This window comes from Tachypleus tridentatus, chromosome 6, assembly GCF_004210375.1.
Source record: "Tachypleus tridentatus isolate NWPU-2018 chromosome 6, ASM421037v1, whole genome shotgun sequence".
NCBI classification, from domain to species: domain Eukaryota; kingdom Metazoa; phylum Arthropoda; class Merostomata; order Xiphosura; family Limulidae; genus Tachypleus; species Tachypleus tridentatus.
Window position 1 is genome coordinate 40791179 of NC_134830.1, and position 27818 is coordinate 40818996.

Genomic DNA, 27818 nt, shown 5'->3' on the forward strand with positions numbered 1-27818 from the left:
CAGGTTTGATGCTAGAGAACGTGAAGGGTAGAAATTATTATAAAAGGACTTCCTGAGCAACTAACGTGAAACATTGATGGGATTAAGTTTGATCGATTAAGAAAAGATCAACTTGGCTGAGAACATCTGTCAGTCTGTTTAAATCTTAACATACTTCAAAGGTAATGTCAAGCCTATCTAGAGCAACTGGTATAAAACCCACGTTTGATCATTTTCATTCAAAGGTAAAGGAGGTGCAACTCGAAGCATCACCTGGTGTATTACCAGAAGACAATGCTGTCAATTATTTTTGCATAATATGCATCATTACAGCCATACTTATCAAATGTAAAAACTAGACGTCATTTAAAGAGAATGGCATACAACAAAGGAATCTAGAATAAAAGCAACTTAATTACTTTCTTCGCCAAGATATATTTGAAAATTGTACATATTAGGATAAAATTGTATGATAATATTTATACCACATGATTTACAATTTTTGATATTTCATTTGATTGGGTTTGATCATTAAAGTTAGGGACAGCCTGAAAAGAAATGGAATATAATAAACTTAATATGTGCTTTCGATTTTGGAAAGTAAACATTTCTTCACAATTTCTTATTTTGCATTTAATACATATGCTACATGGCCAAAAGTACGTGGGCACCCGACCATCACACCCACATATGCTGGTTGAACATCTCATTCCAAATCCATGGGCATTAATATGAAGTTGGTCTCCCCTTTGCTGCTATAACAGCCTCCACTCTTCTGGGAAGGCTTTTCACTAGATTTTGGAACATGGCTGCGGGGATTCGCTCCTATTCAGCCACAAGAGCATTAGTAAAGTTGGGCGAGAAGGCCTGGTTCGCAGTCGGCATTCCATTTCATCCCAAAAGTGTTCAATGGGGTTGAGGTCAGGGCTTTGTGCAGGCCAGTCAAGTTCTTCTACACCAACATCGACAAACCATGTCTTTACGGACCTCACTTTGTGCACGGTGGCATTGTCATGCTGAAACAGAAAAGGGCCTTCTCCAAACCATGAAAAATAACCACAGACCATTATTCCTCCTCCACAAAACTTCACAGTTGGTACTACGCATTCAGACAGGTAGCATCTGCCAAACCCAGATTTGTCCGTCAGACTGCCAGATAGTGGAGCGTGATTCATCACTCCAGAGAAAGCATTTTCACTGCTCCAGAGTCCAACGGCAGTGCCCATGGTGACCTTAGGCTTGTGTGCAGCTACTCGACTATGGAAACCCATTTCACGAAGCCTCCGACGAATAGTTCTTGTGCTGACGTTGCTTCCAGAGGTAGTTTGGAACTCGGTAGTCAGTGTTGCAACTGTGGACAGACGATCTTTACGCAATAAGTGCTTCAGCACTCGGCCGTACCGTTCTGTGAGCTTGTGTGGCTTATTGCTTCGTGGCTGAGCTGTTTATGCTCAAAGACGTTTCCACTTCACAATAACGGCAGGGCAGAAATTTGACGAACTGACTTGTTGGAAAGGTGGCATCCTATGACAGTGCCACGTTGAAAGTCACTGAGCTCTTCAGTACAACCCATTCTACTGCCAATGTTTGTCTTTGGAGATTGCATGGCTGTATGCTTGATTTTATGCACCTGTTAGCAATGGGTGTGGCTGAAATAGCCGAACCCACTAACTAGAAGGGGTGTCCACATACTTTTGACCATGTAGTGTACGTTAATAAGGTTAAAGAATTTTGCAACCATGTATTTGAGCTAACACACAGTTCCGAGGAATACTCTATTTTTCATGTTTCTAAGTCTCACACAGGTTTTAGTAGTGAATTCTTTAAATATAGTATTAATGTGTTCTCTTGTGCTAAAATCCACTTGGAAGTCTAAAATTACCTGGAGATTATCTTCACTTGTGCGATGACATTGTGATAGGAGTGACAGGTGAACTCTAGTAAGTTAACTCTATAACAGCGTTTAGTTCACTGTTTTTTTTTTTATATTTTTAAAATACTTTTAAGAGTTTGTTTTATTTTACATGGATAAGGTTTATGTTCTTCTAATTATTATAGATTACGTCCAATCTGATTCAGCTCAGTTAAATTAGAAATTTATATCAAATTAACTTTGCAATACTTAATTTGCTAAACCTCTAATTAGTGCAGTTACTATTCTTACTTGAAGGTTACCAGCATATATATGGACCATTCCAGCCCAAACTAATTTACTTATACAATGCATATGTTTATAGTCATACCAAGCCATAATATTGTAATTTCATTCTGTTATCGGTTTTCTAATTATGCTCTTTTTATGTACAGTTGGTTTCTTTAACTGCTGTTTGACAGATTCACAAGCATCAACTATTTTATGAAGCTATTCCACATGCTTATGTTGGCACTAGAGCCATACATTTAATCCACTGAGAGCTTTCTTATTGAAATATCCGAGAATAATTTGTTGACTGTTGCATATGTCATCGTGTCATAAGAAAAAGATAAATCCAGTTACTTCATTTAGGATTTACAAACAATTAGAACTCAGTCACTTATAACTTATTATACAATGCTAGATATTATGTGCACCAGTGCTATGTTTTCTAATTTGTGACAGTAATATATTGTTAAACACCAAGAAGCACCAAAGCTATGCCGGTATCATTCAGCTGTTCTTTCAAAGGCATTCATTCATGAGTAAAATTGTCATTCTCCATATGGTTTGTTGTTACTACCATTGCAATTTCTGTGACCACCAAAGGTTGTCCAATCTGAACATTCAATGAATGGACAAATGGCATATCTTTATTTTCATGCTATTAATTCAGGAATTGTTGCACAAGCAGTGTTGTTGCAACATTATTATCCAATCTGCATCTTGAAGCTCAAACATTTTAACAATGCATGGTCACTCAAAACAAGAAACTTTCTACTAGTTTGACATTATGTGTCAAACTATAGAACTGAACCAGTTTGTTGTCACAAACTGTTGGCATTTAGGAGCCAATAGTTTATAACTTGTAAACATATTTTATGCTGTCCGGTATATGTGTGAATGATTGGAATCAGTAACCAGAATTATTGATTGACACTCTTGATGAATGCAAGACTAAATTACTCTGTCAGCATTACTGACTCAGTATTTCCATTTGTTCTTTGAATGGTAATTATATCTCACAAGTAATACAGCTCTGATAAACTTTTAACTTGAATCAAAGTTTTTAAAAGGTTATTTAAGGGCTGAATAATAAGAAAACACAAAATGTATATTGTAAAACTCCACCAACCAACGTTTTTCTTCTTCAAAACTGAAATAAGAACATGAGTTAGGGCAAATTTTAATACAAGCATACAGCAAGATTTTCAAAGATATGGTAAGTCTTAGATAAACTTTCAGAAACTGAAATCAAAATAAGAATTTATTTGTACATTTACTGTAATTAATTACATTTCAAAACAAAACAAACAGTAATTACACTGAATAAACTGAAGGATACTGCATACATCTCAACTGTATGCCACTTAAACAAAGGTATCACTCTGGTATTATGTAGCATGGTCTCAAGATCATTTTTCACACAATTTTACTGGAGTTCCATTGTATGTATGAAGACATGTTTAACAGACTTCAAACATTAAATATCCACTTGCACAGCACTAATTCCAAATTCATATCATAATTCATTCTAAAGTTATATTTGGTAGCTCAGTAACCACAAATGAATGTGAATATTAAGAGATAATAGCATCTCCTGTTATCTTTTAAATACCAAACAGTTAATTTTTGTTAATAATAGGCTCAATATATAAAATTAAATTTTAAGACACTATTTTTCTTTTCCTTACCACTTCATATCCTACATTTACTTTAATCTATTGTTACATTAACGATGGACATCTATAAATAACATTTTGAGAAATGGCACAATGGAAATATTCCACAATTTCATACTGTTACTAATTATGTTGTATATTACAAACACTGTACACCATCTTCAACATAATTACTTGTACATTTTTTATTATTATTTATAGATTGTTTATTATGCATAATTCAATTCCACATTTGGAAACCAAAGTAAATACAAAACAGTTCTACTTTGCAACATACAAATTGATTCTACAAAAACAATTATCACATATTTATACTCTACAAATATGGCATTCAAATTTAATAAAAGCTTCAACTTCTATACATAATATTTTCAAAAAACCTTGTAAAAAGAGGCAACAGCTCATTGTATTATTGACAACAGTAATAAAGCAGTACTAATGTACAAAATACTATATGTAATTTACATTATAAAGTTTTCACTACCTTTTATTTGGAGTTTTTTTTGATAATAGAAACACTTCATATATAGTCAAATAAGTAATATGTAAATGGTTTTGTTTTTCTACATTGCTATTATACATACAGACACTTTCTGACACTAAGGAGATTGAAATAGTGATATATCCATGAAACACACAGTAAAACTCTAAGTAACACCTTGGCAACTGACTTGTTTTAATGTTATTTAAAGTGCAGTTTGTCATCAAACATTCATTTGGTCAGTTTCTCATGAAATTATGGACAATTCATATTTGCATACATATAAATATTATGATTTTTACTATTTTAAGCTTCAAAAGAAGCATTTAATGGTTTGATTTCCTAGTAATACACTTTTTTTAATCAAATGTTTAAGTTATTAATATATTTAAGAGAAATATGGCCCAGGGTGAAAATGTGAGCTCTTATCTAAAATATCTGTTCTATAAATATAATACTAGTTTTAGCAATATTTGTTTTTATTTTTGAGAGTATTTGGAAGTAATACTCTAGGACACATTTTTATGCTTTATGTGTAGAGCTCCTATGTAAACTTGGAGGATTTTCTGACCTAATTATAAATCTAAAAAAAACAACAGTTGGTTCTTAAGCAATGTTTATCTATAACTTACAATCTATATACACAAAAGAGTACAAATTTAACCAAAGACCAATGGACCAAAATTCCTGAAAATCGTTTAGTCACTCCAAGATAAAACCATTCTTTATCGCTATAAAACTACAATAAAGTAATAAACATTGGTCCCCCTATATGATAATGAAAACAAGTAATTTTATTTCTAAAACTCTGGTATAAAATTATGCAACCATTTGTTTGTGTACACAAGCTTTGGTACTGGCAAAAATGTAAGATTAGAAGGTAAATACAAGTGAAATTCACTGACCCAAATTTTTGTCTATTTCAAAAACAGACATGATATAAAATATCATACAATGGATTTTTATAGTTTAATGGAAAATGAAAAACTATTAAACATTTTTTTTTACAAAATGAATATGATCAGTACAGAAAGTTTCTCAAGTATGTCCTTCACCTAGAGGTTATGTATTATTAACATACATAAAATGTACTGATATTAACACATGCATATGTTAAAAAGGTTTCAAATACCCATCCTTAAAACTGTATTTTGTATTTAACAAAACAAAAAAAGAGGTGAATGATTTTATCACTTTCTCGGAAAAATATTCAAATATTTTTTCACTACGCTACCGAAAAGTCTTTCAAAGAAGGCAGATTATAGTATTACATCTATTATTATAATCATCGTGAAAACTTATAACTTACGCTTTACAAGTATAACAAACATTAGAAAACAATAAAGTTATGACAGCCTGCTTTGGATCATTATAGATAATGTGAACAAAGCTTGTTACCATATAAGCAAATGTGAAGTCAACTCTTAATAAAACAATTTCAGATGGATATACTTTTATTTCTCATAAGTGAATGTTTATTACTTTGTTTTCTAGCTACTAAAGGAAACAACTTAAATCAGTTTTTTTTGGCTTTAGCATTGCAGAAAAAAACTTAGGATGTGTCAATGATATAAAGATTTCCATTAAAAGTAGTATCCCTCATGGTAATCAAAACCACATTTTTTGCACATGTGGGGTTGCGGCTACTTAGAAATACTAATTAGAAAATATATTTTGATAGATAATGAAGGTAGTACACCTGCCATGTTGATACATCACAAATGAAAACCACAAGCACTGGGTTTCAAATAATGACTGAATGCAAATCATGTTATAACAAGCTCAATTTAAGTGATACTGACTGCAGAGAAACGAGTCAGGACAATTACTGCATTAAGAGGTGGTATCAGAGTTCAGGAAAGGTTGTTTATCATTAACTATACAAAATTTTATTTCACTTTGAAATCACCAGAATTTCACACATTTTTGTTTGAAACTACAATAATAAGTTTTTAACTAAACTTAAATGTTTAAAAAAAGGAAGATTTCCATTCACATCATTGTAAACAAGGTTATTAGGACTTATCCTTCAAAATCATCTTGTTTTGCTCACAATTTCTTGGTGGTCAGGCTACCAAAGAAACAACTGTTCAAAGCTGAGTGTAAATCATTGATACATGTCAAATATTGCAAAATAAACCAGAAAGCATGTTGTGGAAGGTAGTTTTAATTTTCAGTATAAAATATGGCTCTGGTGACCAAAAAAGAATGCAGACTGAGCACAATTAACAATTTTGTTTTTTATTTTTTGGAATTACCTTTTTCTTTTCTTTTTTTTACAAACATGGGCAAATTTTGGACTAACTCCTCAATACTTTTACCAAAAATTAATCATTTATTATTTTGGTATCAAACTGTTTACCATGCCAGTTTTTATTATTTCTCATAAAGGTGTTTGATGACTCCTTTGATAACTAACGTTAAACAACAAAATGCTCAAACTACTGCCTCTGAGCTTAAACTAGTTGTAAATCTTATTACTTTAAGTGAATAGACTACATATTCCCTTTATGTTATGATTATATATATATATATAATACTATGATAAAATATCTTTAATACTGGTTTTATATCACATTTAATATTACCTGATGTTTATTTGAAGCATTTTATTTTTATCACACATCTCTTAACAGGACATCTGCTTTATACCACTTGAATTAGTTGTAATACCATACCACTCATTAATAACCAAAATATTCACTTTTTCAGTTCTAGAAAGTCCCTTATTCATGCAAAAATTTGTCCACTATCACAGAAGTCTTTAGTAACAAGACAAAACACTTATCTTCTACAAGTCGGTTAACTTTAATGGTAATACCATGTGATTCCTTGACATTGAAACTGAACAATCTTGTTTTTTTAAATTTTACAAATGTCCTCAACTCAGTTTGGTTACAAGTTGGGAAAGAAGTTGGAAATATTAAAATTTAAAAAAAGAAAACAAAGAAGGAACAATCTGATAACATTTTTGTTGGCAAAAGAAAAGTTATTGCACTTAAACTCTTAAATAACACAACAAAAGCTTTAAAGCAATACAGTCTAAATATTTAGACATGCTCAGAAACTTCAGTTCATTCTGATAATGACATGAATACATTTTATACACTTGTAACTTATTCATTCAAACCAATCTACACTGATTATTTATCACAACACACACACACACATTCTTCTGTTGCAAATATATCCATTATTTGTACACGTACCACTGTTATGACAAAAATGTGTCAAAGAATAACGTGCATTTTTGTACCTAAAACAACATATAACCACTTGTCTGATTGTCATCTAAGATTTACACATACATGCATATATATATATATATATACACATACATGCATATATATACACACAAACAAGTAATTATGCAGTACCTGGAAATTTGGACAAACTGACTGTTCATTAAAATATTTACCAAGAAGTACTTTTAAACACTACCCTCCCCCCTTTTTGTTTTATCCTATTTGCTGTCAACAACACAGTATACAGCAAGAACTCATTACAAAGAATACAAATATATGTAGTTTTAATAAAGTAAGGTAAATATGAAACAGATGATAAAATTGTTCTTAGGTATCCACAACATATCTTGGAATGTGTTAATACTTATTCAGAAATTAAACCACTTCAAGTGAAACATTTAAAGCTTTAAAACTACAGTGATAGAGTTTAGAAATAGTTACGCTATAAATTTTAGAAGAGTAACTTAATAAACAAGAGGAAAAGTTGAAATTGTTTCCACATACAGATGGAATTAAATTCACAGCTTTATCATAAAGAACAAACCTGTATTTTGTACCTTAAGAAGTAATATTTTAATATGCTTATTTTTTATGTTAGCATTCTATTAAATTTTTTCATTTATTCCAAAATGTTAATGTTTAAAGAACGGATACAAAAAATTTTGAACCTTATTTAAAGAAGATAACAAAATAATAACACTGTCTATAAAAATCAGTCAACTGTTTTGTTGTCTTTGGCAAGGTTATGGGCCAACCAATTCAAACTGGTTTTCCAGCTATTCTGTAAAGCTTCCAGAAACTTGGACCTAAAATGTTGGAGTGCTTCAGATTCAGTCATGTCTAGGACTAAAGTCTCTCTCAAGTAGTACAGATCCTTCTCACTAGTTAATTCAGGTATACCCGTTGAAAGCATCATAGCAAAAAGGGAAATTATCAGGGAACCTTTACGTCGTAGAATCACAAAAGCATTTTCACAGTAATCCTGAAATCTAATAATTTGAAATATTTTAAGATTCCAAAAGCTTGAATAAAACAACTCAAAGTATAGTTCTTAGTATGAATTTGTATACTAATACAATTTCAAGTTAGTATTAGTGTAATTCTAAGGAATAATGGTTTTGAGAAAAATAATTTTTTAACATCTTTCATATAAACACAGATAATTATTTACTTTGCAGGATTTAAAATGTTTAAGTTTCTAGTGTTTGCTGTTTTCTTATCACACATTAAACTGATTTCCTTTTAACTACCTTTGGTCCTTTGTCATTTTCTTGAGAGAACACATGTTCTGTTCATGGATATAAGGCTACAAATTGTGTAAGAACTTAGACAGTTGTGTCTTTCATAACAGATCAGGTCCTACTACGAGGTTACAACATCTCTTAAGTTTGAATGAAAATGACCAATCAAATGGGTAGCACTTATCACTGCGGGTAAATTTAACATTAATTGTTAAGTAACGAATGTCAGATGTAAATAGTCTGGTGTATGACTTCAAGGACTACAATCAAATTGCTGATCCAGCAAAAGTAACCACCCTTTGTCAACTGAGCAACAAGTACACATAATGTGTTTGTATTATAATAAAGGTTGATTATTTTTATTTTACATTATTGTCCTGTCTATTTCCATCTCACAAACTCAATTATTTACAGAAAGCTATAACTACTCTGCAACAGATCTTTTTGAGCCTCCTGTTATTCAGTGGACCTATTCCACTGCTCAAAGTAAAATCAGTTTGATTTGAATATGTTACATAGGTCAGTGTCAATAATTTTAGGTCATCTGCAAAGAATTTTTTTCCTTTTAACAGCTTAAAATGTAATTATGGCATGACAACTTAATTAGATATTTGTGCCATTAACTTAAATACACCTTGTGTAGGAATTAGAACTTTCATAATTCCAGTGATAACTAATGTGTATCCCATCTAACATTCATAACTTGTAAGAGACAATTGGCACTTCAAAGAAATCTTTCTTCACCACTAATTGAACAAGTTTACCAATCAATGAAAATACCCAAAGTATTTTTCACTGATACATGATTTATGCTGAATACCTTCAACAGTATGATGACAAACTTTATATCCAACGTCAAGGGTAAACAAAATACACATATTTCATGCACATAAAAATGTAACAGTTTATCTGAGCAAGAAATTACACTTTAAGCTCATGTAAAATAAACTGCAACAAGAATTTTTCATTCTTTGCCTGGTAAAGATAAAATAGATTAAGAAACTATGTATGACTATTTGGTAAAAACAAACAGTTTCATGACTAAGAATTAGTTAGACGACATGTCTGTAAGAATCAGTTCAGAATTATTATTTCTGCAACTATTCAGTCCATTTATGTATAAACACAAAAACAGGTCAAGAGAAAACTATTAAATGACAAATGAAACCCATGTTCTTTCTCGATGTCTCTCACAAATAAATCAGCCTCATATGTATTGAAAGTACCAGATTTCAAAAGAATTTCAGAATTGCCCTATCAGAAGAAGCTTTCTTGAAGCATAACATTATACTGTACACTGCCTCCCTCTTTTCACATTATACAGACTTTATTCTTGTAAATAAACTTTTTCATGTCTTGTCAAACACGATTCATAATGTCGAATCTGTATTTACAAAGTTCACAAAGCACCAACTCTTATGATAAAAAAAGAAACCCTTCGTTTTTGTGTCATTTTTCTTGAGTATGTGGTCTGGAAATACAAATTAAACCTTCCCCCAGTTGTTAAAATTAAATTATGAAAACATTAGTTTTTCATTGTCTATTCAAATATTATGTTCACTACTAACCTGCAAAATTCCTGACTTTTCTGGGTACTTCCTTTGTTAATAACATAAACAAAGTCATTAGTGAGTACAAATGGGACTCTTTCTCTTCGAATTCCAAACTTCTCTTTGAATTTCCCAAGAATGTGTCCAAAATCTATGTGGAACAGCTGGCATAACACACAAAAAAAAAACCTCAAGTGAGAGTGACACAAAAAATAACATTAAAAATGTAATACATATAGAGAGAAAACAAATTAAGAACATGTAAAAATATCAAGAAAATGATATAAATTTTGGATCATTCTGAATAGTAACAACTAAAAATTTAAAAAAAATTGCTTCCATCTTTATGATTAAGAAAGTTTCCTATTAAATGAAAACTGTATAACATTTTTTTCTAAAGAAATAACATGTAACAGTTTAGAAACTCTTAAACTTCAGAATAAAATTGGTTATCCAACTTTTAAAAAAATGTTTAGACAATTACTTATTTCATCACAGATTAACTAGAGAACAAGTGCAGTTGCAGAATATTACTTGGAAAAACAAAAAACAATTTTCAGGTCACTGTAATGACACTTTCAACCTATGGAGTGTTTTAACTGTTCAATACAATATTACGTAATAATCTTAACCAGAGGAAGAGCTAAAGTTTACGATAATAATTAAAATTAACAACAAAGTCTTAATTATGAATAACAGGAACTAAAAAAAAAGCTTGTGTGACCATTCTTATCTTAGGCTGTTAGCTGAGTACCTTCCCTGCTAGTAGTATGTTTGGTCCTTTATCAAAGGACACCTGATGAGAATGGACAAATTAGTGAAACTACCAAACACCAAAGACAAAAATAACATGTAAAGCTTCACATACTGTGTCTGTCATACATGGCCAATGTATTTATTACTACTTAAGAACAGTACATATTAATCTAGCTAATAATATAAACTACTGAAATACAGTCATGTGAAAAAGTTAGGACATCCTATGAAAGCCTGTGTATTTTTGTAACATATTTTGATATATAGATATTTAATCTCAATTTTAACAGTACTGAGATATTATAGGAATATAACTAAACAATTAAAACTGAAGAAAAGACTTTAAGATCTTCTGTAAATGTAATTCTACAAAAATGCATATTCTAACTGAGGAAAAAGTTAGGACACCCTACCTCCTAATAGCTAGTGTTACCCCCTGTGGCTGAAGTAACTGCAGTGAGATGCTTCTTGTAGCTATCTACCAGTCTCTGACATCGGTCTGAAGAAAGTGAGATGTTGGAGGGGTTTCTTGCATGTACAGTCCGTTTCAAGTCACCCCACAGCATCTCAATGGGATTAAGATCTGGACTTTGACTCGGCCATTCCAGGACTCTCCATTTCTTAGTTTTCAGCCAGTCCTTGGTGATTATTGGTATGTTTTGGGTCATTGTCGTGTTGCAGGTTCCAGGTCCGCTTCAGCTTTACGTTTCTTACAGATGGCCTCACATGATCCTCAAGCACCCTCTGATACACAGTAGAATTCATGGTGGATTATATGATTGTGAGCTGTCCAGGTCCTGCTACAGCAAAGCAGCCCCAAACCATGACACTTCCACCTCCATGCTTCACAGTTGGTATGAGGTTCTTTTCCTGGAATGCTGCATTTGGTTTATGCCAAACATGTCCTCTGTTCTGGTGTCCAAATAATTCAATTTTGGACTCATATGTCCAAAAACATTATTCCAGAAGTCCTGCCTGGCCTTGATGTTTCTCTTAGAGAGCAAAGATTTTCTCTTGCACACCTCTCATGCAAGTTAAACTTGTGCATTCTCTTTCTGATTGTAGAGGCATGCACTTTCACATCAACAGTAGCCAGAGCCTGCTGTAGGTCCCGTGATGACATGTTAGGGTGTTTGGAGACCTCTTTTAGCATCTTGCAGTCTGCTCTCAGGGTGAACTTCCTTGGACGACCAGATCTGGGCATGTTGGTAGTTGTTTTGAAAGCCCTCCACTTGTTGACTATTTTCCGGACAGTGGAATGGCTGATTTCAAAATCTTTTGGGATCTTTTTAAATCCCTTAATAGACTCTTAAGCTGCTACAATTTTCTTTCTGAAGGCCTCAGACAGCTCCTTTGCTCTCACCATGGTGTTCACTCTCACTTCAACAGTCAGGAGCACACCAAACTAAATGTCTGGAGGTTTAAATAGGACAAGCCTCATTCAAAATGCTAAGTAACGATCTTCTAATCATGTGCACCTGGTGTGATACACCTGTGTGTAAGTTGAGCCATTTTAAGTGGGAATAAATGTGGAGGTGTCCTAACTTTTTCTTCAGTTAGAATATGCATTTTTGTAGAATTACATTTACAGAAGATCTGGAAAAGTCTTTTCTTCAGTTTTAATTGTTTAGTTATATTCCTATAAATCTCTCAGTACTATTAAAATTGAGATTAAATATCTATATATCCAAATATGTTACAAAAATACACAGGCTTTCATAGGGTGTCCTAACTTTTTCACATGACTGTATGTATTGAATTATTTAGCTTGACTACTGTAATTTACTATATATTACACAGAATCATGTATATAAATACTTACACTATTCAAGTATGTACACATTTAAGCCTTATTTAGTATGTATAAACTTCAGCTAGATGTTCACAGAACAAAAGAACAGTGTTTGAATACATGAATGCTAGAATTTCTGGTATAGCTTTAACTACCTCTATCAAGCACAATGTTAAAGGGTTACTTGTTTAAGAAAGTGTGCCTCATACCTAAAATTAAAAAGAAATAAGTCATAAAGACAAAAAAAAAGGTGAATAATTCTTAGAATCAGAAGGATACTTTAAGAAAAGTTAACACAGAAGTCGAAAAAAAAAAGTCAGAGATAACAGATACCGTTTTAACTCTTTTATAGTGCAATAAATGCCTCAACTTGCATGGAAATATGTGAATTCAGGTTCAAGAAAGTTACTTATACTTTATGTTGACTGTGTTAATTATACAATATATACAGTCAATGCCAACACTATGGTAAACTTTTAGTAGGGTTCAACAAAATGGTAAGTTTTAAGAATTAAATGTTTAAGTTTGTCTTGAAACACATGTTTAGAATGAAAAAAAAAATTATATTCTGTATTGACTGTTAATTATACAATGTGCACTGAGTAAATTACAACACTATGGAAAATAACTGACTCAATATAGCCGAGTTATTTAAAAACATTATGGCTTATGAATTAATTCTTTCAGTATAAAACTGTGCAAGTTTCTATAAAAAAATATTTAGTATAACTAAACCTTATCAGCATGACCTATATCTATTGTATGTAAGTTGCATAACTCTTGTGAAATGACTTTACAGAAATGAAAATAGTGAAAAATTGTTTGAAATTTGACAAGAACTTTTCTAAAATAATGTAATTTCAGAAAAATAAGATATTCAATTTCTATAATTACTGTTACTTCCAATAAAAAATTATTTAACATGGTTAATTGCACTCGGTTGCTAAATAGTTCACCTGCAAGGTTATTTGCATGTTAAGTATAAAATAATGTTTATCTTTAATCTAACAGTTTCCACATTTCACTTGCACAATCTTGTTAAATGAATGTCGCAAGTTCTTTTAAGGCAAATGCTTATATTTTACTTTCATTTTCTCTACAACATCACTAACCCTAGTTATCATTATCAAGGTATAGTGCAGTGAAATATATCAGATTAAGAAATGAAATATATACAAATACTTTTTATCTCTTCAATGAATAATCTCATAACATCTTCAGGTCATATGCATAATTTTGTCTTTATATTTTCATCTATGGTTTATTTTTGATGTTTTATTTTCCTTTTGCATTCTTTATCATTAATTATTTATGTTGATACATAAACAGGTGCCTGTGGGTGATTTAACACTAACATCAGGCACAGATGGTTTTAAAACACAAATATAAAAGTAAATCCTACATGTAACTTAACTGTTTATCAAACTAATATGTACAAGGCAAGAAAAACAGCCAAGTGCGAGGACAACAATGTCAAATAATATGCTTAGGAATTGTATGCCTATGTAGACAACACTAACATTGCAGTAAATAGAACACAATTCCTATGAAACATTCTGCAAAATATTCTCTTTCTATTCATTTTATGTGTCATTCAATTTAAAATTGTAACTTAGCAACGCAAACTCTATTGTGTGGCTTATCTTGAACACAAGAATTTTTGACAAAAGTTTTATCTAGCATAAGCTCTTAGAATGTTCTCAGATTACTTGTGAACAACTTGTATATATTGTACATTGATTGTATGAATAGAAATATCTACATTATACTAACAGTTCCTTCCATATCAGCTCTTAAAGCAGATAACTGTAATATTAGCATCAATATGCAAAAAAATCATGCAGTTTTGATAATTGTTTTAGAGATTTCTTTTGAAATAAAAGAATAAGAAATTTGATTGTATAAAAAAAACTTTGAATTATAACGTACTCAATGCTAGTAATTACATTAAAATATATTGAAAGTAAAGTGTTTTAAACTTTGAATGTAATGCAGAAATATACACAGTAAGGAGTTCAAAAATGGAACTGTCCTGATAGGATCGACCCTCTCTATCTAGGCATCATTTACTACACATCACAAGTTTTCAGAGATTTACATTCAAAATTTTATTAAACTACTTTTTATGTTATCTCAATTAGTATAACATAAAATTGTAGCTAATGAACTATATCTTAGTAGCATTTGTTTATAATTTTGTAGGGTAATATTTAAAATCCTGAATTGAGCAAATCATTAATTTACCTGCATTGTTAAAATATCTATGAATTACAAACTTATGTTTTTTATACAAAAATAGACTAGTATAAAGGTTGCTGAAACCAATTATTTTGATATACTTAGCTGTGAGAGATTTTAACTGTTGTATGCATTTCATAGAATTTTTGATAGTTACATATGGATTGGTACTTTAACTTTCCTTTATAACAATACATTTTTTACAATATAATTTCATTTATTTAAGAACTTTCTTTCATTGTAGTTTTTTTCTTTCTTTCTTGTCTCTAGCTATGGTTCCATATTGATAGGATTACCTAGCATTGGAATACATCTGTTGTCTATACTGAGTAGCAGAAAACATTAATTCTTTAAAAAAACATTAGCACACAAAACTTTTCAGGGACTGACAAAAACCAGAAGCAAGCCACTAGTTATAATTAAGAGAAAAAAAATAGTATACTTGAAACAAAATTTCAATAAAAGTGGCTTATGCATTTAAGCTAAACAAGGTTATTTAACCATATAATAACGTATTAAATAGTTCATTTTATTAAAAACTGTTATCCTAAAAACAAATTACATTCATAATAGTTTTAATATCTAAATGGTACACTTTGTGATCATAATATCATTACAACATGCCTTTAACGTTATGTCACACTTTAGAATAGTTAATGTTCTTAAAATAATCAATATTTACAAACAAATGAAAATATGTTTTGTAGCAAATTGGTGAAGCAAAGATCTTTAGACTTATTTCTCCTTTGTAGCCTGAAAATAAAATCAATAAAAGAATAATCATATTTCCAGTTAATTTAAATATGTAGGAACTTGTCAACATATACACACACTGAGAGCAAAAACTCAAATTCAATAAAGTCAAGATTATTTTATGAGTGATGATCTAAAAACTGATCAGTCAACTAAACAAAATACTTGTAATTGAAAACATTTTATGTTCTATTGGATCATCTTTAAACAGATCTCCTATAATGTACATTAACACATTTTACAACTCTATTGTACCTATGATTCATCAACCTAGTATCAACAGACTATTCTTCCAGCAAGTTATCTAAAACTTTCACAAGCATATGGTGAAATAAATATCTTTAAAAATATTTAATGTAACAGTTTGGACTTTGGAAGAAATACATGGAAAAGATGAATTTAAAAAATATGAAAACAAGTGAAAAAAAACTGGTTGATGGTTTCTGATTATGTGATATGAATACAAACTCTACCTTAAAAATAATTATGTACATAAACTAATAGTAATAAATGTATAGTTATTTACAAATTAACAATAAGGATACTGATAATAGAATATTTACCAATGAACTGGAAATATGACTGTCATGTTGTTTTAGAAAAAGGAGCCATAAATTTACCTGTCCATTTGTTTTCACCATGATATTGTCACTGTGTCTGTCAGCTATTCCAAGTATGTAAGTTGCCACACAGTATCCAGCACATGATAGTGTGAACTGTTCCACTGCCTTGTTAAGACTTAAAAAAAATAATCCTTTGTTTATGTTCACTTTTATATTTTAACAACAAAACCCTTGAGAATTAACCACAATTTGTAAACAGAATCATAAAATTAAATTTCCTTAGTAACTAATCATCTACTGATGAAATACAATATATTTTTAATTAATAAATATATAGCTCAATTTGTTCATACTTGTGTGTTCATATGCACTGTCTTGTCTCCTATATCTAATAAGGGTTAGGCCACCTTTTCTCAAATAACAGCACTAATACAACATGGCATAGAAGCCACAAGGTATAACTGGAAATAAGTGTGAAGTGTCCTACATTAGACTGTCTCTTGTCAGTTGGAGGTTGACCTTTACCATCCTGTCCAACTAGTTTACTTCTCCATGTTACATGTTTACTACCACATCTCTTTCTCACAGTAGGTAGTTCCTTCACTGCTGATAACATTAAATGACTCTCATCTCACAACACAACTGTCTTAGAAAATGTGGTACCCACTAAACGAACACCCACTTTCATACCATTTTTGAACGTTGCAATATTTTTAACTCTTCCCAAAATATGTTAAGACCAGTATGGCAACCTATTTATGATCAATGTAATTTGCATATGCAGCTTAGATCACCCAAAAGTATGAAACTGTACATGGACCCTCAAAGTGGTCAGCCATTGTGTATAGCGTGTGTTACTGAATAATATGAAATATTAAAAAGGAAAACAAAGTACAGCACATCAAAGTTCATTTTTTGAAACAAGGGTTTATTTAAAAAAATCCTACATAAGAAAACCAAATTTAGAAAAAAAACTTTCTTCAACTGTAATCCACAACCTAAAAGACCTTAAACATGGTACAAAGGTTTTAATATTTATGGGATATCTTCTTTCTATGGTTTAAATATTAATATTTTAAAATAAAGCTCAAACCTCATCTTTCAAACAATCCCATACAGAAGCAAAAATATATTAGGACTATTTGCATGTAGCCAATCTTAATTTTGAACTGATACACACAGACTAGGGTAAGGCAGTTAGTCAACAGCACAAACCACCAATTTATGAACTTCCCTTAATTACGTGAATAATAGGATTTGACACTTATATTTTCAGACACCAGCAGATGCAAAGCATGTTTCCATAACTAGATAACACAAACAAATTTAATTTGGTCAAATAACCTCTAGGCCATACAAAAGCTATACTTGATTTTAAACATTTAAACATTTTTATGAATAATTTAGGCATAAATTATTGTATCATATCAAACACTAAATTAAGAAAATTATTTATTTAAAAAATGAGTAATTTCATTTAATTCATTTCAGTAACTATTTGTATTATGGTACCACAAAGTTTAATGTAATTTATTGTAGTAACGCAGGCATAAGTGAAATAATCAAATTATTAGTAATTCTAATACACGACAAGCTAGAAACCTTATGTTGGTTGGTTGATTTGGTGTTTTATTGCACAAAGCAGTTAGGCTGTTTGTACCAGACATCCAGTAAAGTTAAAATTAAAGTAAATTTGGTAAAATTCATAAAAGGAAAGTTAAAACAAAGATTAAAAAAACATAAATAGCATAAAACCAATGTTTACATCTAGTCTACAACATTAAGAGAAAAACTACAGTAATGCAAGTTCTAAACAACTTTTGGTAGCATAATTGTAATTATCATAACTTGCCAGAAAGACAGACAGGTAAGTACAAAAACCACTATCAGTCACCTGAAGTTGGCCTTTCCAGTCCTGGTTTTGAGTTACTTAAAGTTATGGCCACTTTCTAATTTCAAATTGAACTAGATGGACTTTAATTCTTAAAAGAGAATCACATTAAAAAAGGTCCAATGTATAAATTAAAAAACCTTAAATGGCATTAAAAGGATTAATGGCCTTTAAAAAACTAAAAAACATTACCAAGGTGGACAGTGTCACCATCACCAATAACACTGCCTGACGTTATGGACAAACCTTGGAACAGAACACATTTAAAATATTGCCATTCTTGAGAGTCATAATAGTGGCAAGAAAGTAAAATGTGGCTTATTGTGACATGAGTGTTTCACAGACTACACATTAGTGCATCAATTCCAGATAAAAGAAAGAAACCTTATGTATAGATGCACATTCAACAACTTTTGGAGAACTGCTTAAATACAAGTCTAATCTAAAACAAAGCATATAAACTGTAGTTACAGGCAAAAGTACTCAAAACAAACATTAAAAAGTCAAAGAATCATCACATAACAGTATTAACTGTATATTATTTCACTCCCCACACTTTTAATATCATTGAACTAAAAACTGGAAAATAAAATGAAGTAGGAAAACAAAGCTAACAAATGTTTTCTAATGAATAAACAACAGTACAGTAGGCTACACCAATGTATCACAAACTTTTTCGATTCATGGCACCCTTAGTGTCTCAGCAATTTTTTTCACGGTGCCCCTAAGTAAAAAGAAAAACATAACAGTTCTGTTTATCAAGTAGTTAGGTCCAAATAACTTAATACTTATTAAGTATTTGTCCTAACAGCTTAGTAGCAGTTTGAAAGAATAATACACGTAAATTGAAAGTAAAAACAATATTTTGATTTCATTTTTAAATAATCACAATTACTAATGGAATAAGTGTGTCTGTTGGGCACTGCACAGCTTCTCAATCATTGGAATCAGACTGGGCACTGCCACCCTCATTTTCTGTTCTACACTGATTTTGCATGATACTTGGTTTTTATCACAGTAACTGCTGAAAACCCAGCTTCACAGAGATATGACATTGCAAATGGAATTAGGATTCGCTGAGCTTTAGCACTTTTCAGTGAATATTCATCTTTTACTGATATCCAAAACTCAGTTCTGTGCTGCCAAATTTTGTTTTTAAAGTCTTATTATAAGACAGCTCAATAAGATTTTCTTCTTCTGCAAAGGTAAATTCAGATGAGGCCTTGGCTTTGAACGGGTCTTGGATCCATGCAAACTTTTCCATATCTTCTAGAAGTATTCAAACCAGTCACTGAGCTGTGTTAGATGCTCCTCAAAAATAGATTTTATTTCGTGGGTCAACTCAACTTCATTGGATGTAACAAACTGCTGCAACAGGGAGAAACAGTTTTTGCCACTGTCTAACTTCATTTTTCTTCTCCATAGTAGTAACTTTTTTCTGAAAGCTGAAACCTTCTCTGCGAGTTTTAGAATGTGCATGTTGCTACCCTGCAGAGAGAGATTAAACACATTCAGATTGACAAAAAAATCAGCATCCAAGAAGTTTTTAGCACATTCTTCTTCAAAATTAGAGTAGTGTTCCTGTCATAATTCGAACACATGAGACAGTACATTCCCACAGAACAGCCACCATGAGCTATAGTAGTAACAACAATCTTGTCTTTTGTGGCCAAGTTTTTATAAAGTCCACCACTTAACACATTTTCCAGAAGTAGGTTCAGTGGAAGAATCAGGTGCTTTGATGCAAGGACTTTCCTGTGGACTATGCAGTGGGACCACAGTGCAACAAGAGCTTTGCTTCTTGTGAGTGCCTGCAAACTTCCATAACAGCCTGACATAGAGCAACTACCATTGGCACAGACCCAAATGCATTTAGTTCAGTCAAAGTTATTTTCACACGTAAAAGTCTCATGGATCTTCAAGAGGTCTTGAACATTTGTACCTGAAGTGATACTTTTACAAAAGACAAGATCTTCCACAATTTTATTACCACCCACAAATTGTGTGTAGCAAATCAAATGAGCATCCTTGTTACTATCTGTTGCCTCATCTAGCTATAACCTAAATTCTTTCTCTTTCATTTTTTCAATTAGCTGATCGTTGAAATCTTCAGCCACGTATTGGATTCTATGACTGATAGTACTGTTGAATGAAGGCACCTTTGAAAGCAGTCTTCCTGCATATTCACCAGCCATAATGTTCACCATATCCACTCCAGCTGGTAAAATCAGTTCTTCTGCAATGGTGTGAGCCTTTTTACATTTTGTGACTCTATATGCCACCTTGTACAATGCTTGCAAAGCATTGCTTGGTATTGATGCTTGTTTCAAAAATGTACCTTTTTGTTCGTTAAATTCTTTTAACTTTATGGCAAGATAATCACAAGATTTACTACCCATGTGAGGATGATTGGTCTCTAAGTGGCATTTTAGTTTACTTGGAAGCATGCATTCTGGAACCAAAACTTTTAAACATAATACACTCTATGGACACTGTTCACGACTGACATCTACCAAAGTAAAACCAAGATCTAGATAACTATCATCACATTTCCGATGTTTCCGTTTCTTCACAACTTTGCCACTGTGCTTCGCCATCCTTTTCTTCACTCTCACACTTCTTATTAATGTTTAAATTTCTTTTCACTTTTATGCACAAGGACTAAAAATCAACAAAATAATTCACTGAACTTCACTAGACACTTGATCACAACACCCTTCAGTTATTTCAGTTACTGACAGAGTTGGAGAGTTTACAGGTATTTATATATAAAATCTAAAAAATGAGAAAGTTCAAGAAGTTTCTGGTACAGTCGAAAGTACAAGTAAACAAAAACATGCCTCAAACATTCAAGAACACCATCAAACAGAATGTAGAGTGATCTAATGTTAAAACTGTGAACTACCTCGAGCTAGTAGTTCATGTGGTGCCTGCCAAATGTTGATATCACTGCATTTCCCTTTAAAATTTGAAATATCCCAAGGCGCACAGTTTGTAAACCACTGGTCTACACAGTATTGACTGAAGTACAATATAGCCATTCTGTGAAAAATATTATACTAATAAAAGAAAATTTTATTACATAGCTTTAAAATATTAAATTAAATTAGAATAATTTTAGTGACTACTAAAACACGCAATAAAACTTTTGGTGGAAAGAGGCTAATTTATATTTAGCTCAACTATTTTCAGGTCACTTTGGTGCATAAATAAAAACTGACTTGTGGAAAAATTATAAACACCTTTTCCTCAGCTATTCAAGTGACATTCATTAGAACATATTTTCGTTGTGATTTCTGATATTAATAAGGGGACCAGGAAATCTACTGCCAAAATAAACATCAGCTTGTTCATGTACCTAGTTAAATGCTGTTTATACAATGTAAGATAAGATACCCAAGTACTTATATGGTACTCTTTTCTTTTTAAAACAAGAATTTGATATAATTTTCAAACTAACTTAACACATAGAAGATCCTGGCCTAAACTATGAAGGACAAAGATGATCTATTCTAATTATTAACAGGCACAAATCTAATCACGTTTGTTATGTAGTATACAAGAACCTAGGACAAAAGAAAAATGAACATGCCTTTTTTCATCAGGATTGTGATCCTTAAGCCACGTAAGAAGTGAGCCTTTCTTGAAAGCAGACGTAGCTGAAGACCCCTTTTCCTTTTGAATGTTAGCAATTGTTTCTGCATTTAAAACTACTTCAATTAAACCTACTTTACAATCTGTTGCGATGCACTGATAAGGTATCATCCTGAAAATGAAAAATCGAGCAAAGAAAATTTTGGATTTTTTTATTCAAGTATTTACTCTAACTTACACATCAAAATCTGAAAATCATATGTATAACTACTGTGTTTGAAATAAATGTTTTTCCTAAATTAAAGTGCACACTATGGCATAAATTATTATTGAAAAACAATTTACATGAAGCTATATTTCAACAAGTTTAGTCTTAACTTCAACATTTAACAAATTTGACAATGAATCCAAGTTGTTAACAAACTATGTTTAAATACACTTTTTTTTTTACAAACTTGAATTGAAATGAGCTCCCCTTAAGGAAAAAGCAACAACTTTCTTTTAACTAAAGCAATTAAATAAATAATTTAGATATAGCAATGAGAACAAGTAATTTTTATATTATTTAGTTTCTAATATTTATACAATAACTAGTCTGACCTTGTTCTTAACTTAACCCTAATTACAGTAAAACTTTTTTTTAAAGCTTCAGCATCTAATGGTTAATTTTTCAACACTGTTCAAGTAATTTAAGTCTTTTTGCTATACATTTTATTGTAATATGATTATAATCACAAACAGGGAAAGATTCATCAGTAAAAAAAGAAAGCAACTTTAATTGACAATGAAAATTTAAATGGTAAACGAAAATGATGTTGTAGTAGCTGGAAATGTTTTTAGAGGATTTAGAAACAGTTCACAGCACATAAATACTTTCTGAAAGTTATTACATACACACACACACACACACACACAAAATCAGCAAAATAATATTTTTAATATGAAATTAGCTATAATTTAGAAAATGTATTTACTATAGTTTTTTTAAACCATTTGTGAGGAATATAGAACCAAAGAGTATTGGAAATGGTGAAGCAAACTTTTGTCTATAAACAAGTATTCATTATTTACTTGTTATTCATGTCCACTGACACAGAAATAAAGTCTAGTTCACAAATTTAACCACAATACAAATTATTTTAACATTACCAAGAGTTGTGAAAGTAGCTTTTAAGTGAGAAAAACAGAAACTGAACTTAAACTATGAAAAGCATCTCTTTGAAAACCCAAAAATATTAATGATATTACTATCAGCTGAATAACTGAACCAGTTGAAAACAGAGATAAAAAAATTATGCTATGAAGTGAAACAAGCTGATATACTGAAAAATTAAAGCTTATAAACTTGTTCACTCTACAGAAGAAAATAATAAAAGGCAAAAGGCTAAATGATTTGAGGTAAACATAAATAGAGCATGAACATAAAACTTTATTTACCCTCAATCTGAAAATTGGTACAGGACATATATTGCATCTTAATGAGAAACTTTGTGTTTGCCTGTTACATCACTCACTGTAAAAACTAACCAAAACATTTGGGTTAAATTACCCATTTTCTAGATAACATGGTGAAATTAATTTTAACACCAGGTCCTTTTTTGTACCTCATAACATTAGGGATCCTGCAACCATAAAACTCCTGGCCTCACAAGTGATATGATACATCAGCAGTTTGGAAAAATGTGTTTAAATAGCCAATAACTTCATTAATTTCATGTGAAAAATTCTCCTGAATTATACCTTGAGGTTAGAGAGAGATGTGAATATTAGAAACCTAGTGATATCCAATTAGTTTTTTGTAAAGACAAAATCAAACATGACAAGAGCAATGTAAGAATATTTTATTAGGGACATTTTTAGTAACGAAAAAATAAGGAGAATTTATACTTTTTCAAAGCTTTCACTACTGAGTAAAAGATAGAAACCATTTTCAAAGATGACAAACAGCATTTATCTGAGTTGTTTGACATCTTTAATGGAATTTAATTGGTGGATATTAAAAAATGTTAAGCTATTTTGAATACCAAACAACTGTTGAAGGAATATATGCTTGAACTGATACCAAAGAAAGAAAATAACTATCAGACTCCCTGAGTATTGTGGAACTTTAGATAATTGAATGAAGTAAGATACCTAATGATGCTTGTTTTTAAAAAATGATAATTAGGTCTTATCTACAACATTCAGAGTAAATGACTTTCATCATAGTGTTATTTCTATGAAACCAAAGAGTACAAGAAGAGAAATGTTTGTGCTACTAGTCATAATTAACTTTTATTGTTAAGATTTTTAACTTATTCTTATTGTTCCTATATTTTTGGTTGATTAATTGATTCAGTGTTTTATGGCACCAAGCAGCTAGGCTATCTGCGCTAAACGTCCAGTAAAAAAGTAAATATAAATTAAATGTAGTAAAATACATAAAAGGAAATTAAGGTAAAACAAAACAACAATTAAAAACACAAAATGGCATAAAACCAATGTTGACATCCAGTCTACAAAGTTGTAAAGAACTTCCTGTAGCAGAATGGTAATGATCATAACTCGCCAGGAAGACTAACAGGTAAGTACAAGAACTACCGTCAGTCACCTGAAGCTGGTCTTTCCAGTCCTGGTTCGGGTTATGTGTCATTATGGCAAGTACCAAAAGGTAAAGTAAAAGTGTTAAAAGACATGCAGCAAAATTATAACAACAACTCTCCAGGATGACTAATGGGTAGTTCCAACAGCAGCATTAGTCACCTGAAGTTGGCCTTTCCAGTCCTGGTGTCGAGTTATTTAATGTTCTGGCCATTTTCCAATGTCAAATTGAAATAGAGAGATTGAGATTCTGAAAAGGGAACCACAATTAAAAAGGTGTAATGAATAAATATTCAGCACTTAAATGAGGTTAAAAAGATTAACGGCCATAAAAAAAACTAAAAACATTATCAAGGTGGACAGTGTCACCATCACCAAAAACGCTGTCCAATGTTACAGACAAACCCTGGGACAAACCATGTTTAAAATAGTGCTGTCGTTGAGAGTCGTAACAATGGAAGAAAGTAAAATGTGGCTTACAGTGACTTGAGTGTTACAAACTACACACTGGTGCAACAGGTCCAGATAAAAAAAGGATGAGTTAAAAAACTGTGACCAATGCGTAGTCTAGTTAGAACAACTTCCAAACCTTATGGAAGCTAGACAGCCAAAGCCTAATACAGGGTTTTATTTGAAAAACTTGTTGTCAGGTTGCTCACTCCAAGTGGACTGCCAGCTGGCAAGGAGCCGAGCCTTGAATACAGGACCATAGTACATGTAAGGAATAGGCACAGTGGTGATTGTGCCAGAACAGATAGATTTAGCTGCTGTGTCTGCAAGTGCATTCCCGACTAATACTAACGTGGCCTAGTATCCAGAAAAACTGGATAGAAGTAGATGTTAATGAGAAATGGGCCAGTCGGTTTTGAATATCAGCGAGAACAGGGTGTGAGCCAACGTGAAGTGATTCCAAGGCCAGCAGAAAACTAAGAGAGTTAGTATAAATAGTGCAGTCGGAGTACTGCTCAGCTTCAATATAATCCATGGCAAGAGATATGGCGTACAGTTCAGCAGTGAACACAGAAGCTGTAGAGGGAATTCTGCATGCAACCACCGAACCGCAACAAACCATGGCAGAGCCCACAGAATTACCTGATTTGGAACCATCCGTATAAATTGGAATGGAATGATTATTTGAAAGATGTTCAGTAAATAAAAGACGGTACTTCCAATCAGGAGTATCTGCTTTTTTCAGATGACTTAGAGAAAGGTCACATATGGGGGCTGTAACAAGCCATGAGGGGATGGGCTGACTAGTGGATTCTGCAATGTTGTCCAAGGACAGACCCAATTCATCCAATTGCACCTGGATGCAAAGGCCAAAAGGAGCAATGGCAGATCGTCTGTTTTGATAAAGTAAGGCCCACTAAGGAAGGAAAACACATCCTCAAGTGGGATGCTTTGGTAAGGAACAAAGTTTTGAAGAATACAGAAAAGACAATTGCTAACGGCGAAGGTGTAGAGAAGGTTCATGAGATTCTACATATAAGCTCTGAACTGGGGAAGTGCAGAAAGCCCCAGTGCAGAGTTAAAGTCCTTGATGATGAATGGGGTCCAGCATCTTTAAGGCCGAGGGTCTGGCAGAGCCATAGACCATTGATCCATAGTCGAGTTTCCATCCAATAAGAGTATGATATATCTTTAACATAGAACATCAATCCGCTCCCCAACTGGAGGTAGAGAGGACACGAAGGATGTTGAGTGCTCTTGTGCATTTGACCCGTAGCTGCTTTGAGTGTGGTATAAAGGTCAGCTTATGGTCAAAGATAACCCCAAGAACTTGGTCTCAGGGACCACTGGTAGCAAAACTTCACCGTTACGGAGTTCAGGATCAGGGTGAATACCTTGTTGGCAGCAAAAGTGCATGCAAACGGTTTTAGAAAGAGAAAAATTAAAGCCATTCACCATAGTCCACTTCAGTACATGATTGAGGGCAGTTTGTAGTTGCTGCTCAATATATCTCATGTTTGACGACTGACATGAGATGTGAAAGTTGTCGACATAGAGCATGTTCGCAACTGTGAGAGGGAGTTGTTCAGTGATGGCATTTATCTTTATACTGAAAAGTGTGACACTCAAAACACAGCCCTGAGGGACCCCAAATTCCTGTACAAAAAAACGGGAAAGTGTTGAACCCACATGAACTTGGAATCTCCTATCCATTAAAAATTTTTTAATAAACATGGGTAAATGGCCACATAACCCATATATATGGAGGTCTTGCAAAATGCCATACCTCCATGTTGTGTCATAAGCCTTCTCAATGCCAAAGAATACTGAAACAAGATGTTGGCATTTGAGAAATGCTTCTCTGATTGATGTTTTAAGTCGAATTAGGTGGTCCGTGGTGAAGTGCTGTCTTGAAACCCACACTGGGTGGGAGAGAGGTTGTTTGATTTGACGAACCAAACAAGAGGAGCATTAACCATTCTCTCTAAGGTCTTACAGAGACAGCTCGTCAAAGCAATTGGACGGTAGTTTGAAGGAATCTTGGGATCTTTCCCAGGTTTAGAGAAAGGTAAGATAATAGCCTAGCACCAGACATCAGAAGAAACATTCTCCTGCCAGATCCAGTTAAAACAGAAGAATATCAAGAGAAGCAGGAGAGAGATAGTGCAGCATGTCAGTGTACATCATCTGGTCCAACAGATGTACTGCCAGACTGATGAAGGGCCATTTTCAGTTCCAAGAGTGTAAAGGGACAATTACAGTCAAAGAGACAGTCAGTTCGAAAGGAAAGAGGTGAACGCTCTACCCGAGTCTTGATGGCCAAGAAGGTGGAGGAACAGGCAGAAGTGCTAGACATACGGCAAAAGCTTTCACCTAGAGTATTGGCGATGCTCCTGACATCAGCCACCTCTTGGCCATCAGAGAGTAAGATGGAGAGGGGAACAGAATTGTAGTGCCCACTGACCTATCGAACCCTGTTCGATACGACCTTGCAACTAGTGATAGAAGATATGCCAGTTGTGAACTTAATCGAAGATTCCTTCTGGTTTTGAGTCTTATCCACCTAGCATGTGCATGAGCCCGTTGGAAAGCGATGCTGTTCGAAAGTGTGGGATATCTACAGAAAGTATCCCAGGCCCGTTTTTGAGCCTTCCGTGCCACGTGGCAAGCAGGATTCCACCACAGAGAAGGATATTGTGGAAAACGTGTCGAGGTTTTAGGAATACACTGAGTAGCTGCATGTATAATACAGTCAGTTACCGCTGCCACACAGTCATCTATTGATGGCAGGGTCAAGTTCTGCAAGAGCAGTGAAAGTGGACCAGTCTGCCTGATCCAACTTCCACCAGTGCACGCGGGTAGGGTGGCATCGACCACGGCCAGTCTCTC

The 27818-nt window shown here is 32.6% G+C and overlaps 1 protein-coding gene across 6 annotated transcripts in view; it reads right to left on the reverse strand.

The window, feature by feature from the left end:
• Window positions 1-3362: 3362 nt before the first annotated feature.
• The window catches only part of LOC143252309 (phosphatidylinositol 4,5-bisphosphate 3-kinase catalytic subunit beta isoform-like), a 92731-nt gene continuing 68275 nt past the window's right edge, over window positions 3363-27818 (reverse strand). For 3 of the 6 annotated variants that reach the window (XM_076504238.1, XM_076504239.1, XM_076504240.1), the window contains exons 18-21: window positions 21898-22071; window positions 16472-16589; window positions 10331-10476; window positions 3363-8510 (exon numbers count right to left, since the gene is read on the reverse strand). In XM_076504238.1, coding sequence (XP_076360353.1) covers window positions 8234-8510; window positions 10331-10476; window positions 16472-16589; window positions 21898-22071 — 715 coding nt within the window. In that variant the 3' untranslated portion in view covers window positions 3363-8233. Of the gene's footprint in view, window positions 8511-10330; window positions 10477-16471; window positions 16590-18985; window positions 19030-21897; window positions 22072-27818 lie in introns of those variants that run through there. The other 3 variants (XM_076504242.1, XM_076504243.1, XM_076504241.1) reach the window with 2 other exon arrangements.